General features: G+C 42.0%; 1 protein-coding gene across 5 annotated transcripts in view; it reads right to left on the bottom strand.

Moving 5' to 3' along the window:
• Positions 1-18,577, bottom strand: part of LOC129844170 (glutamate receptor ionotropic, kainate 5-like) — a 158,186-nt gene that overhangs the window by 45,220 nt on the left and 94,389 nt on the right. For all 5 annotated transcript variants that reach the window (XM_055912587.1, XM_055912588.1, XM_055912589.1 and 2 more), the window contains 2 exons: positions 9,791-9,895; positions 9,074-9,181 (listed from right to left, as the gene is read on the bottom strand). In XM_055912587.1, coding sequence (XP_055768562.1) covers positions 9,074-9,181; positions 9,791-9,895 — 213 coding nt within the window. The remainder of the gene's footprint in view (positions 1-9,073; positions 9,182-9,790; positions 9,896-18,577) is intronic.

Raw genomic sequence — 18,577 nt, forward strand, 5'->3', positions numbered from 1 at the left:
CTCACCAGTGTGTTGGCCATAACAAAGATTTTGACCTCACCAGTATGATGGTCATTATAAAGGTTTTGGCCACACCAGTATGGGGGTCATAATAAAGGTTTTGGCCTCTTCAGTATGGTGACCATACAAAAGGTTTTGACCTCACCAGTATGGTGGCCATAATAAAGATTTTGGCCTCTTCAGTGAGGTGGTCATAATAAAGGTTTTGACCTCACCAGTATGGTGGCCATAATAAAGGTTTTGACCTCACCAGTATGGTGGTCATAATAAAGGGTTTGACCTCACCAGTATGGTGGTCATAATAAAGGGTTTGACCTCACCAGTATGGTGGTCATAATAAAGATTTTGACCTCACCAGTATTATGATCATAATAAAGGTTTTGACCTCACCTGTATGGTGGTCATAATAAAGGTTTTGACCTCACCTGTATGGTGGTCATAATAAAGGTTTTGACCTCTTCAGTGTGGTGGCCATAATAATGGGTTGGACCTCTTCAGTATGGGGATCATAATAAAGGTTTTTGTCCTCTTCAGTTTGGGGGTTATAATAAAGGTTTTGACCTCTTCAGTATGGTGGCCATAATAAAGGTTTTGGCCTCTTCAGTGTGGTGGCCAAAACAAAGGTTTTGGTCTCTTCAGTGTGGTGGTCATAATAAAGGTTTTGACCTCACCAGTGTGGTGGTCATAATAAAGGTTTAGACCTCTTCCGTATGGTGGTCATAATAAAGGTTTTGACCTCACCAGTGTGGTGGTCATAATAAAGGTCTTGACCTCACCAGTGTGGTGGTCATAATAAAGGTTTTTGTCCTCTTCAGTTTGGGGGTTATAATAAAGGTTTTGACCTCTTCAGTGTGGTGGTCATAATAAAGGTTTTGACCTCACCAGTGTGGTGGTCATAATAAAGGTTTTGACCTCTTCAGTATGGTGACCATAAAATAGGTTTTGACCTCACCAGTTTGGTGGCCATAATAAAGAATTTGGCCTCTTCAGTGTGGTGGTCATAATAAATGTTTTGACCTCACCAGTATGGTGGCCATAATAGAGGTTTTGACCTCACCAGTATGTTGGCCATAAAAAAGGTTTTGGCCTCTTCAGTATGGGGGTCATAATAAAGATTTGGATTACTTCAGTGTTGTGGTCATAATAAAGGTTTTGACCTCACCAGTGTGGTGGTCATAATAAAGGTCTTGACCTCACCAGTGTGGTGGTCATAATAAAGGTTTTTGTCCTCTTCAGTTTGGGGGTTATAATAAAGGTTTTGACCTCTTCAGTGTGGTGGTCATAATAAAGGTTTTGACCTCACCAGTGTGGTGGTCATAATAAAGGTTTTGACCTCTTCAGTATGGTGACCATAAAATAGGTTTTGACCTCACCAGTTTGGTGGCCATAATAAAGAATTTGGCCTCTTCAGTGTGGTGGTCATAATAAATGTTTTGACCTCACCAGTATGGTGGCCATAATAGAGGTTTTGACCTCACCAGTATGTTGGCCATAAAAAAGGTTTTGGCCTCTTCAGTATGGGGGTCATAATAAAGATTTGGATTACTTCAGTGTTGTGGTCATAATAAAGGTTTTGACCTCACCAGTGTGGTGGTCATAATAAAGGTTTTGACCTCACCAGTGTGGTGGTCATAATAAAGGTTTTGACCTTACCAGTGTGGTGGTCATATTAAAGGTTTTGACCTCACCAGTATGGTGGACATAATAAAGGTTTTGACCTCTTCAGTATGGTGGTCATAATAAAGGTTTTGACCTCACCAGTGTGGTGGTCATAATAAAGGTTTTAACCTCACCAGTATGGTGGTCATAATAAAGGTTTTGACCTCACCAGTGTGGTGGTCATAACAACGGTTTTGACCTCACCAGTGTGGTGTTCATAATAAAGGTTTTGACCTCACCAGTGTGGTGGTCATATTAAAGGTTTTGACCTCACCAGTGTGGTGGTCATATTAAAGGTTTTGAACTCACCAGTATGGTGGACATAATAAAGGTTTTGACCTCTTCAGTATGGTGGTCATAATAAAGGTTTTGGCCTCTTCAGTGTGGTGGTCATAATAAAGGTTTTGACCTCACAAGTATGGGGTTCATAATAAAGGTTTTGACCTCACCAGTATGGTGGTCATAATAAAGGCTTTGACCTCACCAGTGTGGTGGTCATAATAAAGGTTTTGACCTCACCAGTATGGTGGCCATAATAAAGATTTTGGCCTCTTCAGTGAGGTGGTCATAATAAAGGTTTTGACCTCACCAGTATGGTGGCCATAATAAAGGTTTTGACCTCACCAGTATGGTGGTCATAATAAAGGGTTTGACCTCACCAGTATGGTGGTCATAATAAAGGGTTTGACCTCACCAGTATGGTGGTCATAATAAAGATTTTGACCTCACCAGTATTATGATCATAATAAAGGTTTTGACCTCACCTGTATGGTGGTCATAATAAAGGTTTTGACCTCACCTGTATGGTGGTCATAATAAAGGTTTTGACCTCTTCAGTGTGGTGGCCATAATAATGGGTTGGACCTCTTCAGTATGGGGATCATAATAAAGGTTTTTGTCCTCTTCAGTTTGGGGGTTATAATAAAGGTTTTGACCTCTTCAGTATGGTGGCCATAATAAAGGTTTTGGCCTCTTCAGTGTGGTGGCCAAAACAAAGGTTTTGGTCTCTTCAGTGTGGTGGTCATAATAAAGGTTTTGACCTCACCAGTGTGGTGGTCATAATAAAGGTTTAGACCTCTTCCGTATGGTGGTCATAATAAAGGTTTTGACCTCACCAGTGTGGTGGTCATAATAAAGGTCTTGACCTCACCAGTGTGGTGGTCATAATAAAGGTTTTTGTCCTCTTCAGTTTGGGGGTTATAATAAAGGTTTTGACCTCTTCAGTGTGGTGGTCATAATAAAGGTTTTGACCTCACCAGTGTGGTGGTCATAATAAAGGTTTTGACCTCTTCAGTATGGTGACCATAAAATAGGTTTTGACCTCACCAGTTTGGTGGCCATAATAAAGAATTTGGCCTCTTCAGTGTGGTGGTCATAATAAATGTTTTGACCTCACCAGTATGGTGGCCATAATAGAGGTTTTGACCTCACCAGTATGTTGGCCATAAAAAAGGTTTTGGCCTCTTCAGTATGGGGGTCATAATAAAGATTTGGATTACTTCAGTGTTGTGGTCATAATAAAGGTTTTGACCTCACCAGTGTGGTGGTCATAATAAAGGTCTTGACCTCACCAGTGTGGTGGTCATAATAAAGGTTTTTGTCCTCTTCAGTTTGGGGGTTATAATAAAGGTTTTGACCTCTTCAGTGTGGTGGTCATAATAAAGGTTTTGACCTCACCAGTGTGGTGGTCATAATAAAGGTTTTGACCTCTTCAGTATGGTGACCATAAAATAGGTTTTGACCTCACCAGTTTGGTGGCCATAATAAAGAATTTGGCCTCTTCAGTGTGGTGGTCATAATAAATGTTTTGACCTCACCAGTATGGTGGCCATAATAGAGGTTTTGACCTCACCAGTATGTTGGCCATAAAAAAGGTTTTGGCCTCTTCAGTATGGGGGTCATAATAAAGATTTGGATTACTTCAGTGTTGTGGTCATAATAAAGGTTTTGACCTCACCAGTGTGGTGGTCATAATAAAGGTTTTGACCTCACCAGTGTGGTGGTCATAATAAAGGTTTTGACCTTACCAGTGTGGTGGTCATATTAAAGGTTTTGACCTCACCAGTATGGTGGACATAATAAAGGTTTTGACCTCTTCAGTATGGTGGTCATAATAAAGGTTTTGACCTCACCAGTGTGGTGGTCATAATAAAGGTTTTAACCTCACCAGTATGGTGGTCATAATAAAGGTTTTGACCTCACCAGTGTGGTGGTCATAACAACGGTTTTGACCTCACCAGTGTGGTGTTCATAATAAAGGTTTTGACCTCACCAGTGTGGTGGTCATATTAAAGGTTTTGACCTCACCAGTGTGGTGGTCATATTAAAGGTTTTGAACTCACCAGTATGGTGGACATAATAAAGGTTTTGACCTCTTCAGTATGGTGGTCATAATAAAGGTTTTGGCCTCTTCAGTGTGGTGGTCATAATAAAGGTTTTGACCTCACAAGTATGGGGTTCATAATAAAGGTTTTGACCTCACCAGTATGGTGGTCATAATAAAGGCTTTGACCTCACCAGTGTGGTGGTCATAATAAAGGTTTTTGCCTCTTCAGTATGGTGGTCATAATAAAGGTTTTTGCGTCTTCAGTATGGTGGTCTTAATAAAGGTTTTGACCTCACCAGTGTGGTGGTCTTAATAAAGGTTTTGACCTCACCAGTGTGGTGGCCATAATAAAGGTTATGACCTCACCAGTATTGTGGCTATAATAATGGTTTTGACCACACCAGTATGGTGGTCATAATAAAGGTTTTGGCCTCTTCAGTATGGTGACCATACAAAAGGTTTTGACCTCACCAGTATGGTGGCCATAATAAAGATTTTGGCCTCTTCAGTGAGGTGGTCATAATAAAGGTTTTGACCTCACCAGTATGGTGGCCATAATAAAGGTTTTGACCTCACCAGTATGGCGGAAGTAATAAAGGTTTTGACCTCACCAGTATGGTGGTCATAATAAAGGTTTTGACCTCACCAGTATGGTGCTCATAATAAAGGTTTTGACCTCACCTGTATGAGGGTCATAATAAAGGTTTTTGCCTCTTTAGTATGGTGGCCATAATAAAGGTTTTGACCTCTTCCGTATGGTGACCATAAAATAGGTTTTGACCTCACCAGTGTGGTGGTCATAATAAAGGTTTTGACTTCACCAGTATGTGGTCATAATAAAGGTTTTGGCCTCTTCAGTATGGTGACCATAATAAAGGTTTTGACCTCACCAGTATGTTGGCCATACTAAAGGGTTGGACCTCTTCAGTATGTTGGCCATAAAAAAGGTTTTGGCCTCTTCAGTATGGGGGTCATAATAAAGATTTGGATTACTTCAGTGTTGTGGTCATAATAAAGGTTTTGACCTCACCAGTGTGGTGGTCATAATAAAGGTTTTGACCTCACCAGTGTGGTGGTCATAATAAAGGTTTTGACCTTACCAGTGTGGTGGTCATATTAAAGGTTTTGACCTCACCAGTATGGTGGACATAATAAAGGTTTTGACCTCACCAGTATGGTGGTCATAATAAAGGTTTTGACCTCACCAGTGTGGTGGTCATAATAAAGGTTTTAACCTCACCAGTATGGTGGTCATAATAAAGGTTTTGACCTCACCAGTGTGGTGGTCATAACAACGGTTTTGACCTCACCAGTGTGGTGTTCATAATAAAGGTTTTGACCTCACCAGTGTGGTGGTCATATTAAAGGTTTTGACCTCACCAGTATGGTGGACATAATAAAGGTTTTGACCTCTTCAGTATGGTGGTCATAATAAAGGTTTTATCCTCTTCAGTGTGGTGGTCATAATAAAGGTTTTGACCTCACAAGTATGGGGTTCATAATAAAGGTTTTGACCTCACCAGTATGGTGGTCATAATAAAGGCTTTGACCTCACCAGTGTGGTGGTCTTAATAAAGGTTTTTGCCTCTTCAGTATGGTGGTCATAATAAAGGTTTTTGCGTCTTCAGTATGGTGGTCTTAATAAAGGTTTTGATCTCACCAGTGTGGTGGCCATAATAAAGGTTATGACCTCACCAGTATTGTGGCTATAATAATGGTTTTGACCACACCAGTATGGGGGTCATAATAAAGGTTTTGGCCTCTTCAGTATGGTGACCATACAAAAGGTTTTGACCTCACCAGTATGGTGGCCATAATAAAGATTTTGGCCTCTTCAGTGAGGTGGTCATAATAAAGGTTTTGACCTCACCAGTATGGTGGCCATAATAAAGGTTTTGACCTCACCAGTATGGCGGAAGTAATAAAGGTTTTGACCTCACCAGTATGGTGGTCATAATAAAGGTTTTGACCTCACCAGTATGGTGGTCATAATAAAGGTTTTGACCTCACCAGTATGGTGCTCATAATAAAGGTTTTGACCTCACCTGTATGAGGGTCATAATAAAGGTTTTGACCTCACCAGTATGGTGGTCATAATAAAGGTTTTGACCTCACCAGTATGGTGCTCATAATAAAGGTTTTGACCTCACCTGTATGGTGCTCATAATAAAGGTTTTGACCTCACCTGTATGAGGGTCATAATAAAGGTTTTGACCTCACCAGTATGGTGGTCATAATAAAGGTTTTGACCTCACCAGTATGGTGGTCATAATAAAGGTTTTGACCTCACCAGTATGGTGGTCATAATAAAGGTTTTGACCTCACCAGTATGGTGGTCATAATAAAGGTTTTGATCTCACCAGTATGGTGGTCATAATAAAGGTTTTGACCTCACCAAAATGGTGGTCATAATAAAGGTTTTGGCCTCTTCAGTGTGGTGGTCATAATAAAGGTTTTGACCTCACCAGTGTGGTGGTCATAATAAAGGTTTTGACCTCACCAGTATTGTGGTCATAATAAAGGTTTTGATCTCTTCAGTGTGGTGGTCAGAAAAAAGGTTTTGACCTCTTCAGTGTGGTGGCCAAAATAATGGGTTGGACCTCTTCAGTGTGGTGGTCATAATAAAGGTTTTGACCTCACCAGTATGGGGGTCATAATAAAGGTTTTGACCACACCAGTGTGGTGGTCATAATAAAGGTTTTGACCTCACCACTATGGTGGAAGTAATAAAGGTTTTGACCTCACCAGTATGGGGGTCATAATAAAGGTTTTGACCTCACCAGTATGGTGGTCATGATAAAGGTTTTGACCTCACCAGTATTATGGTCATAATAAAGGTTTTGAACTCACCAGTACGGTGGTCATAATAAAGGTTTTGACCTCACCAGTACGGTGGTCATAATAAAGATTTTGACCTCATCAGTATGGGGGTCATAATAAAGATTTTGACCTCATCAGTATGGGGGTCATAATAAAGGTTTTGAGATCACCAGTATGGTGGCCATAATAAAGGTTTGGTTCTCTTCAGTATGGTGGCCATAATAAAGGTTTTGGCCTCTTCAGTATGGTGGTCATAATAAAGGTTTTTTCCTCTTCAGTATGGTGGTCATAATAAAGGTTTTTGCCTCTTCAGTATGGTGGTCATAATAAAGGTGTTGGCCTCTTCAGTATGGTGGCCATAATAAAGGTTTTAACCTCACCAGTGAGGTGGTCATAATAAAGGTTTTGACCTCTTCGATGTGGTGGTCATAATAAAGGTTTTGACCTCACCAGTATTGAGGTCACAATAAAGGTTTTGACCTCACCAGTATGGTGGTCATAATAAAGGTTTTGACCACACCAGTATGGGGGTCATAATAAAGATTTTGTCCTCTTCAGTGTGGTGGTCATAATAAAGGTTTTGACCTCACCAGTGTGGTGGTCATAATAAAGGTTTTGACCTCACCAGTATTGTGGTCATAATAAAAGGTTTTGATCTCTTCAGTGTGGTGGTCAGAAAAAAGGTTTTTGACCTCTTCAGTGTGGTGGCCATAATAAAGGTTTTGACCTCACCACTATGGTGGAAGTAATAAAGGTTTTGACCTCACCAGTATGGTGGTCATAATAAAGGTTTTGACCTCACCAGTATGGTGGTCATGATAAAGGTTTTGACCTCACCAGTATGGTGGTCATGATAAAGGTTTTGACCTCACCAGTATGGTGGTCATAATAAAGGTTTTGACCTCACCAGTATGGTGGCCATGATAAAGGTTTGGACCTCACCAGTATGGTGGCCATAATAAAGGTTTTCGCCTCTTCAGTGTGGTGGTCATAATAAAGGTTTTGACCTCACCAGTATGGTGGTCATAATAAAGGTTTTGACCTTTTCAGTGTGGTGGTCATAATAAAGGTTTTGATCTCACTAGTGTGGTGGTCATAATAAAGGTTTTGGCCTCTTCAGTATGGGGGTCATAATAAAGGTTTTGGCCTCTTCAGTATGGTGGCCATAATAAAGGTTTTGGCCTCTTCTGTGTGGTGGTCATAATAAATGTTTTGACCTCACCAGTATGGTGGCCATAATAAAGGTTTTGACCTCACCAGTATGTTGGCCATAATAAAGGTTTTGGCCTCTTCAGTGTGGTGGTCATAATAAAGGTTTTGACCTCACCAGTATGGTGGCCATAATAAAGGTTTTGACCTCACCAGTATGGTGGCCATAAGAAAGGTTTTGACCTCACCAGTATGATGGTCATAATAAAGGTTTTGGCATCTTCAGTATGGTGGCCATAATAAAGGTTTTGACCTCACCAGTATTGTGGCCATAATAAAGGTTTTAAACTCACCTGTATGGGTGTCATAATAAAGGTTTTGACCTCTTCAGTATGGTGGCCATAATAAAGGTTTTTACCTCACCCGTATGGTGGCCATAATAAAGGTTTAGGCCTCTTCAGTATTGGGGTCATAATAAAGGTTTTGACCTCTTCAGTGTGGTGGTCATAATAAAGGTTTTGACCTCACCAGTATGGTGGTCATAATAAAGGTTTTCACCACACCACTATGGTGGTCATAATGAAGGTTTTGACCTCACCAGTATGTTGGCCATAATAAAGGTTTTGGCCTCTTCAGTGTGGTGGTCATAATAAAGGTTTTGACCTCACCAGTATGGTGGCCATAATAAAGGTTTTGACCTCACCAGTATGGTGGCCATAAGAAAGGTTTTGACCTCACCAGTATGATGGTCATAATAAAGGTTTTGGCATCTTCAGTATGGTGGCCATAATAAAGGTTTTGACCTCACCAGTATTGTGGCCATAATAAAGGTTTTAAACTCACCTGTATGGGTGTCATAATAAAGGTTTTGACCTCTTCAGTATGGTGGCCATAATAAAGGTTTTTACCTCACCCGTATGGTGGCCATAATAAAGGTTTAGGCCTCTTCAGTATTGGGGTCATAATAAAGGTTTTGGCCTCTTCAGTGTGGTGGTCATAATAAAGTTTTTGACTCAGTGTGGTGGTCATGATAACGTTTTTGACCTCACCACTATGGTGGTCATAATGAAGGTTTTGACCTCACCAGTATGGTGGTTACGATAAAGGGTTTGACCTCACCAGTATGGTGGTGACGATGAGGGTCTTGTTGGCCAGTGTCTCCGAGACGTTGATGTCCAGACTGGTGGCGTTCATAGCCAGTGTGTTGTTGGAGTACCAGATACCAATCTGAGAGAGAGAGAGATGATAATAATTGCAGGATGTGTGTGATTATACAGGAGGTACAGGAAATCATGTGACAGTGTAAAACAAGAAGGATCTAGATTCCAGAGGACAAGCCCAAGGCACTTTGATAAACTATGTGAAGATAAACTATATGATCACATACATCTCTCTATGGGTCAGATAGCTGTAAATGGCTCTAATAAAGATAGAATTATCATTTTTTTCTAAAGCCCTATATTTCTAGGAGCGTTGTAGATAGATGTCAGCACCCTCACGGTGTTTGAAATGTAGAACGTTAAAGTCCTTCACGTTTAGATGGAAAACCATCTAATTAGAATACGAGTGCTACATTTTTGGAGATCCCCCTTGGAGTCTCGTATCACAAATGTCAACCCAAAAAACAACCATTGATTTTGCTGTTCGATTTAGCCTTTAGTCCTCAGCTGGTGTTATAGCTAAATACACACTGTAGCTAGCTAATCACAAAGCACTTCCATAGCATAACCAATTCTAATTATAAGGCTAGAATGTCACTGTTATGAAGGATTACTGTCAACACAGAAGCTGTTTTGTGTCAAACTCTGTTTCTCTATAATCCCAGTGCCCTCTGACCTCTCTGTGATCCCTGCGGTGTTTCTCCAGAATCCTCAGGGTGTAGTTGGTCCTCTGTCCTTTACTGTTGAACTCCACATGGCCTGTCAGACCATCATACTCCACCTGACAGACAGAGACAGAGACAGCGACAGACAGAGAGCGAGAGCGAGAGAGAAATATTATTTATGAAGCCAATAAAGCTAATTTGAATTGTATGGAATTTAATGAATTGAGAGAGAAAGAGAAAAAGGTACAAGAGAGAAAGACACAGAGAGAGAGGGAGAGAGAGAGAGAGACAGCGATACAGAGAGACAAAGAGAGAGAGAGAGAGGGAGTGAGAGAGAGAGAGGTCATGATCAGATGAGCTCCTGCATTTTTCAGCATTTTCTTTAAAAAATATAGATTTAGAGTTAGTTAAACTTGGATTTTTTGTCAGGAACACATACAGGATGCTACCCTCTACAACATAACCCTATATTCAAATCAAAACTCAAAACCTACATCCTGATTTTGGACGGAATTACGGAATCACCTGAAAGATTCACAAATACCAAGGATTATTACACAGCAAATTCTCTGGAAAACAACAGAAACCTGAAAACACCACCCAACCTGGAACTGAGTGAGTAATGTTTAGTCTGAAACTATATTCTATTGCCAAAAGCCAAGAAGAAAAATACATGACATTACTTTATAAGCATTGAATGAAACATAATTGCCAAGCTTGATACAGCTTCAACTAGCACTGACTGTCAAGTGAGAGGTGTCAAAGACCATTAGCCCAACAATGGCAGGAGAGTCGAATAGTCTACCCAAAACAAAGGGAGAGGCCTTAGAAGCTGCCTCCCGCTGTTCAGAGGTAATTAAAATACAGTACCCTGTGAGTGTGAAGAATGACAAGGCAAGAAAAGAGCACAAAATGAAGCTCCTTATGGAAAATCAAGAGACACTTTTTGCTGACTATTACAAAAATGGGAACATCAGCAACCTTATCTTCCACACAAACCATCCCCTGGCATGGCACAGTGCTATATTAGCACACTACCCCTCTGTTAACCTGTTGGGGATGGGGGCGCTGTTTAGACTATTTATGCTAATTTGGCTAATTTTTTAAACGGCTTCCCACAAAATCCTTGATCGTACAATATGCATATTATTATTATTATTGGATAGAAAACAGTCTATAGTTTCTATAGGAGTTGAAATTTTGTCTCTAAGTGGAACAGAGCCCATTCTACAGCAATTTCCCTGACATGGAGTCAGATTTGAGAAATGTTGGCCACTCTTCTGAAGTCAGTTAAAGGGGCACTGTCGTTGCTATGACTATACGGACACTTCTTACGTCTTCCCCTGGATGCCTTTACGTGATGACGATTCCAACGGGGTCGATTGCGCGTTCACAGGCCCTACAAATGAAAAAACTCTGAAGCTAGTCATTCTTTGGGAGCTGCGTCATGAGCCTAGAGGACACCGGAGCGCACCTGTTCCAAGCGTTAGTTTAGCCTGTTATATTTCTCCGGTCATCTTTTCACTCGTTATAGGAGTTAAAAACATCATAAGGTAGTTAATTTAAAGCGTTTTATAGCAATTTATATCCGTTTAGTGCGATTTTGGGACATTTATTTTTGCAACGATGTGAAAAGTTGGGCACGCTTTTCAGTTCATCCCGAACGCAGTTGACATTTCCACATGGCAAGAGGACAGCTTTCCACCAAAAGACGATTTCTCCCAAGAAAGGATCCTTTGCCCAAGATACTGATGGAAGAACAGCTCAAGGTAGGACATTTTTATTATGATAAATCGTGTTTCTGTCGAAACATTTTAGTGGCTTAGGACGCCATGTTTTTTGACGTAGCTTCGCTTGGCGCAAACTGTATTGAAAAGTAAGGATAAATTAAAAAATGTAATAACGCAATTGTATTAAGAATTAAATTGTCTATCAATCCCTGTCCACCCTGTATTTTTTAGTCACGTTTATGAGTATTTATGTATAAGAGTAGATCACTGTCTAAGTGGCGCAAGGACATTTTCTTTACCAGCTTGTCTACATTTCACATTGTCTAACCATGATTTTGGTGGCTAAATATAAACATTTTCGATCAAACTGTATATGCATGTTGTAATGTGATGTTACAGGAGTGTCATCGGAAGAATTCTGAGAAGGTTAGTGAAAAAATTAATATCTTTTGGCGATGTTGACTTTTATCGCTCACTTTGGCTAGAATCAATGCTGGGCTGCTAATTGCTATGTGCTAAGCTAATATAACGATTTATTGTGTTTTCGCTGTAAGACACTTAGAAAATCTGAAATATTGTCTGTATTCACAGGATCTGTGTCTTTCGATTCGTGTATGCTGTGTATTTTTACGAAATGTTTGATGATTAGTAGTTAGGTAAACACGTTGCTCATTGTAATTATTCTAGTCCATTTGTGATGGTGGGTGCAATTGTAAACTATGAAGTCTACCTGAAATATGCACTTTTTTCTAACAAAACCTATCCCATACCATAAATATGTTATCAGACTGTCATCTAATGAGTTTTTTTGTTGGTTAGGGGCTATAAATATCTTAGTTTAGCCGAATTGGTGATGGCTACTGGTGTTGGTGGACAAATAAAAGATGGTGGATTATGCTAATGTGTTTTTAGGTAATAGATGTACATCTTTACATATTGTGTCTTCCTGTAAAACATTTTAAAAATCGGAAATGTTGACTGGATTCACAAGATCTGTGTCTTTCATTAGCTGTATTGGACTTTAATGTGTGAAAGTTAAATATTTTTAAAAAATATTTTTTTTGAATTTCGCGGCACTGGTTTTTCAGTGGGGGGGGGGGGGGGGTGTGCCGCTAGCGCCACGCTGATCCTAGACAGGTTAAGAGAGGGGGGGGGTTAACGAGGGGTGGAAACTCAGGATTCTTGACAACGAGGACGAGGAGTCAGCTAATATAAATCTTTATAAGTCTGGAACAGTATTGGTACAGGGCAACCCCAAACAGTTTCAGCTGTACTTTCACCTAATCAAAGAATTAGCCCAGCAGGAGAAGCTCTCCCTTGATAAAGATACCCCCACCCCAAGCGGGTCAGACCAGGCCTCTTCATCAGGACCCACAGACGAGCAACCCTCAGCAGACAGTCAACCTCCCAGCACAGAGTACTTCCCCCTCATTGAAATGAAGGATAAATTCACCCAGCTGGAGGTAAGGCAGGTGGAGCTGGAAAAGCAGGTGATTACACTCCAGTCAGCACAGACCCAGACAACAGTCCAGCACCCCCTTAACCAGACCTGGAGAGCTGGAGGTGGAGAGAGACATATCTGCACTCTGGACTGTGGTGAGACAATTTCAACAGGAGAAAGAGCAGAAGCAGGAGCAGAACAGAGCACTAGAGGAGAGGATTAGACTGCTGGAGGAGAGGGAGAGGGGGATGGAGGAGAGGATCAGACTGCTGGAGGAGAGGTGGAGGGGGATGGCATGTGACAGAGAACAACCCACTAGGGAGGTGGCCATCCCCACAGAGACGCCAGCAGAACAGCCCACCTCAGCACCCGACAAAAGTCTCAATACCACAGCAGAACAGTCCACACCAGACCCTGACCATAGAGTCGACATCACAGCATAACAGACAAAAGAAAAACCCCAAGCCCAGCAGCTCTCACCCCCTCTGAGCACCCCCCCGGTCAGCCACCCTGATAGCCCTCCTGATAACCCCCCCACACCCACTGAGGACAAACAAAAGACACAGATTGTCCTCCTTATGGACTCAAATGGTAAATTTATAGAAGAAAAAAACCTTTTTCCCAAACACAGTGTGTCTAAACTCTGGTGTCCAAACACCCAGCGCGCCCTAGACCTTCTGTCTGAGGACAAACTAGGCTCACCTAGCCACATAATAATACACACAGGCACAAACGACCTGAGAGCACAGCAAGAAAGGGTGGCCACAGCACTAAAGGGAGTGATTGAAAAAGCTTCTTCTACGTTCCCCAACGCACAAGTGGTTATCTCCACCCTGCTACCACAAAAAGACTTCCACCCTGCTACAATACAGCGGGTAAACGCAAGCATTTCCCGTGACTGTGCTTCAAAACCAAATGTCTTTCTGGCCCACCACTCCACCCTGGACTTGAACAGCCTCTATGACCAGGTCCACCTCTACAAGGCAGCAGTGCCCACCTTTGCCCGGACTCTAAAGGACATCGCTCTCAAACGCAGCCCCAACAGCAACAGATCAATAGACACCCCACCCAGACCAGCGAGACACCCTCCAAGAACTTCAGGACCCCCCCCCCCCTGACGTACACATAGAGGACCCACGCCAAGAGGACTTACATCCAGACCACAGCACCCCCAGACACATCCACACCCCCACCCCAACCAATCAACACCCCCCCACATCAACCATGCCCACACCCCATTTAGGCCCCCTCAGATCAGACCTATGCCACTCCTGCCCACCCCATGCACCCCACCCCCACAAAGAGGGCATCAACATGGAAGTCACACATACGCCCAGGTAGTGAGCGGGCAAACAGGCCCAACCCCCACTCTTACACTCGCCCAAGCCAACGGCATGTACCAGATGCTCAGCAGGCTCTGCTCACACTTACTGGCCTGAGGCCAAACCATGACCAACAACATTGGACACTTTATGGAACAAAAAGCCTTCACTATATCATCCTGGAATATCCAAGGCCTGAGGTCATCTGCCTTTGGCCTAAAGAGCAAGAACCCGGACTTCACCAAAGAAATCGGTAATGCAGACATTGTCATCCTGCAAGAAACCTGGTATAGAGGAGACGGACTCACTGGTTGCCCTCTAGGTTACAGAGAGCTGGTAGTCCCATCCACCAAACTACCAGGTGTGAAACAGGGAAGGGACTCAGGGGGAATGCTAATTTGGTATAGAGCAGACCTAACTCACTCCATTAAATTAATCAAAACAGGAACATTTTACATTTGGCTAGAAATTCAAAAGGAAATTATCTTAACAGAGAAAAATGTCCTCCTGTGTGCTACCTATATCCCCCCACTAGAATCCCCATATTTTAATGAAGACAGCTTCTCCATCCTGGAGGGGGAAATCAATCATTTCCAGACCCAGGGACATGTATTAGTCTGTGGCGACCTAAATGCCAGAACTGGACACGAACCTGACACCCTCAGCACACAGGGGGACAAACACCTGCCTGCAGGTGACAGCATTCCCTCCCCCATATGCCCCCCTAGGCATAACTATGACAACATAACCAACAAAAACGGGTCACAACTCCTGCAGCTCTGTCGCACGCTGGGTATGTACATAGTCAATGGTAGGCTTCGAGGGGACTCCTATGGTAGGTACACCTATAGCTCATCTCTTGGCAGTAGCACTGTAGACTACTTTATCACTGACCTCAACCCAGAGTCTCTCAGAGCGTTCACAGTCAGCCCACTGACACCCCTATCAGATCACAGCAAAATTACAGTCTACTTGAACAGAGCAATACTCAATCATGAGGCATCAAAGCCAAAGGAACTGAGTAACATTAAGAAATGCTATAGATGGAAGGAATGCAGTTTGGAAACCTACCAAAAAACAATTAGGCAACAGCAAATCCAATCCCTTTTAGACAACTTCCTGGGTAAAACGTTCCACTGCAATAGTGAAGGTGTAAACTTGGCAGTAGAAAATCTTAACAGTATATTTGACCTCTCAGCTTCCCTATCAAATCTAAAAATCTCAAATAGAAAACCGAAGAAAATGAACAACAATGACAAATGGTTTGATGAAGAATGCAAAAATCTAAGAAATAAATTGAGAAACCTGTCCAACCAAAAACATAGAGACCCGGAAAACCTGAGTCTACGCCTTCACTATGGTGAATCACTAAAACAATACAGAAATACACTACGGAAAAAGAAGGAACAGCATGTCAGAAATCAGCTCAATGTAATTGAAGAATCCATAGACTCTAACCAATTCTGGGAAAATTGGAAAACACTAAACAAACAACAACACGAAGAATTATCTATCCAAAATGGAGATGTATGGGTAAACCACTTCTCCAATCTTTTTGGCTCTATAACAAAGAATAAAGAGCAAAAACATATACATGATCAAATACAAATACTAGAATCAACTATTAAAAACTACCAGAACCCACTGGATTCTCCAATTACCTTGAATGAGTTACAGGACAAAATAAAAACCCTCCAACCCCAAAAGGCCTGTGGTGTTGATGGTATCCTTAATGAAATGATCAAATATACAGACAAAAAATTCCAATTGGCTATACTAAAACTCTTTAACATCGTCCTTAGCTCTGGCATCTTCCCCAATATTTGGAACCAAGGACTGATCACCCCAATCCACAAAAGTGGAGACAAATTTGACCCCAATAACTACCGTGGAATGTGCGTCAACAGTAACCTTGGTAAAATACTCTGCATTATCATTAACAGCAGACTCGTACATTTCCTCAATGAACACAATGTACTGAGCAAATGTCAAATTGGCTTTTTACCAAATTACCGTACAACAGACCATGTATTCACCCTACACACCCTAATTGACAACCAAACAAACCAAAACAAAGGCAAAGTCTTCTCATGCTTTGTTGATTTCAAAAAAGCCTTCGACTCAATTTGGCATGAGGGTCTGCTATACAAATTGATGGAAAGTGGTGTTGGGGGTAAAACATACGACATTATAAAATCCATGTACACAAACAACAAGTGTGCGGTTAAAATTGGCAAAAAACACACACATTTCTTCACACAGGGTCGTGGGGTGAGACAGGGATGCAGCTTAAGCCCCACCCTCTTCAACATATATATCAACGAATTGGCGCGGGCACTAGAACAGTCTGCAGCACCCGGTCTCACCCTACTAGAATCCGAAGTCAAATGTCTACTGTTTGCTGATGATCTGGTGCTTCTGTCACCAACCAAGGAGGGCCTACAGCAGCACCTAGATCTTCTGCACAGATTCTGTCAGACCTGGGCCCTGACAGTAAATCTCAGTAAGACCAAAATAATGGTGTTCCAAAAAAGGTCCAGTCGCCAGTACCACAAATTCCATCTAGACACCGTTGCCCTAGAGCACACAAAAAACTATACATACCTCGGCCTAAACATCAGCACCACAGGTAACTTCCACAAAGCTGTGAACGATCTGAGAGACAAGGCAAGAAGGGCATTCTATGCCATCAAAAGGAACATAAATTTCAACATACCAATTAGGATCTGGCTAAAAATACTTGAATCAGTCATAGAGCCCATTGCCCTTTATGGTTGTGAGGTCTGGGGTCCGCCCACCAACCAAGATTTCACAAAATGGGGCAAACACCAAATTGAGACTCTGCATGCAGAATTCTGCAAAAATATCCTCCGTGTACAACGCAGAACACCAAATAATGCATGCAGAGCAGAATTAGGCCGATACCCACTAATTATCAAAATCCAGAAAAGAGCCATTAAATTCTACAACCACCTAAAAGGAAGCGATTCCCAAACCTTCCATAACAAAGCCATCACCTACAGAGAGATGAACCTGGAGAAGAGTCCCCTAAGCAAGCTGGTCCTAGGGCTCTGTTCACAAACACAAACACACCCCACAAAGCCCCAGGACAACAGCACAATTAGACCCAACCAAATCATGAGAAAACAAAAAGATAATTACTTGACACATTGGAAAGAATTAACAAAAAAACAGAGCAAACTAGAATGCTATTTGGCCCTAAACAGAGAGTACACAGTGGCAGAATACCTGACCACTGTGACTGACCCAAACTTAAGGAAAGCTTTGACTATGTACAGACTCAGTGAGCATAGCCTTGCTATTGAGAAAGGCCGCCGTAGGCAGACATGGCTCTCAAGAGAAGACAGGCTATGTGCACACTGCCCACAAAATTAGGTGGAAACCGAGCTGCACTTCCTAACCTCCTGCCCAATGTATGACCATATTAGAGACACATATTTCCCTCAGATCACACAGATCCACAAAGAATTCGAAAACAAATCCAATTTTGATAAACTCCCATATCTACTGGGTGAAATTCCACAGTGTGCCATCACAGCAGCGAGATTTGTGACCTGTTGCCACAAGAACAGGGGCAACCAGTGAAAAACAAACACCATTGTAAATACAACCCATATTTATGCTTACTTATTTTAACTTGTGTGCTTTAACCATTTGTACATTGTTACAACACTGTATATATTTAATATGACACTCGTAATGTCTTTATTGTTTTGAAACTTCTGTATGGTTTCACTTTTGTGTATTGTCTACCTCATTTGCTTTGGCAATGTTAACACATGTTTCCCATGCCAATAAAGCCCCTTGAATTGAATTGAAGAGAGAGAACAATATACTTACGCTACACATATCTAGTACACAGTGTGACAGAGCTGACAGAATGAATGGAGTGGTGGTGAAGATGGAACACACCCAGTGGTTTGATAACAGAGACAGATAACAGGCCTGTACTGAGGAGACAAAGAGAGATGGAGCACAGGCAGTGGTTTGATAACAGAGACAGATAACAGGCCTGTACCGAGGAGACAAAGACCGATGGAGCACAGGCAGTGGTTTGATAACAGAGACAGATAACAGGCCTGTACCGAGGAGACAAAGAGAGGTGGAGCACAGGCAGTGGTTTGATAACAGAGACAGATAGGCCTGTACCGAGGAGACAAAGAGAGATGGAGCACAGGCAGCCATGAAGACAGCTCGTCAAGGAGACACACAGACAACCAACCTCGTCAAATAACAAAGAATAACAAGGGAGGAAGAGTGCCAGATGACAGACAGACAGACACA

The sequence above is a fragment of the Salvelinus fontinalis genome, unplaced genomic scaffold, assembly GCF_029448725.1.
Source record: "Salvelinus fontinalis isolate EN_2023a unplaced genomic scaffold, ASM2944872v1 scaffold_0187, whole genome shotgun sequence".
Taxonomy (NCBI): Eukaryota; Metazoa; Chordata; class Actinopteri; order Salmoniformes; family Salmonidae; genus Salvelinus; species Salvelinus fontinalis.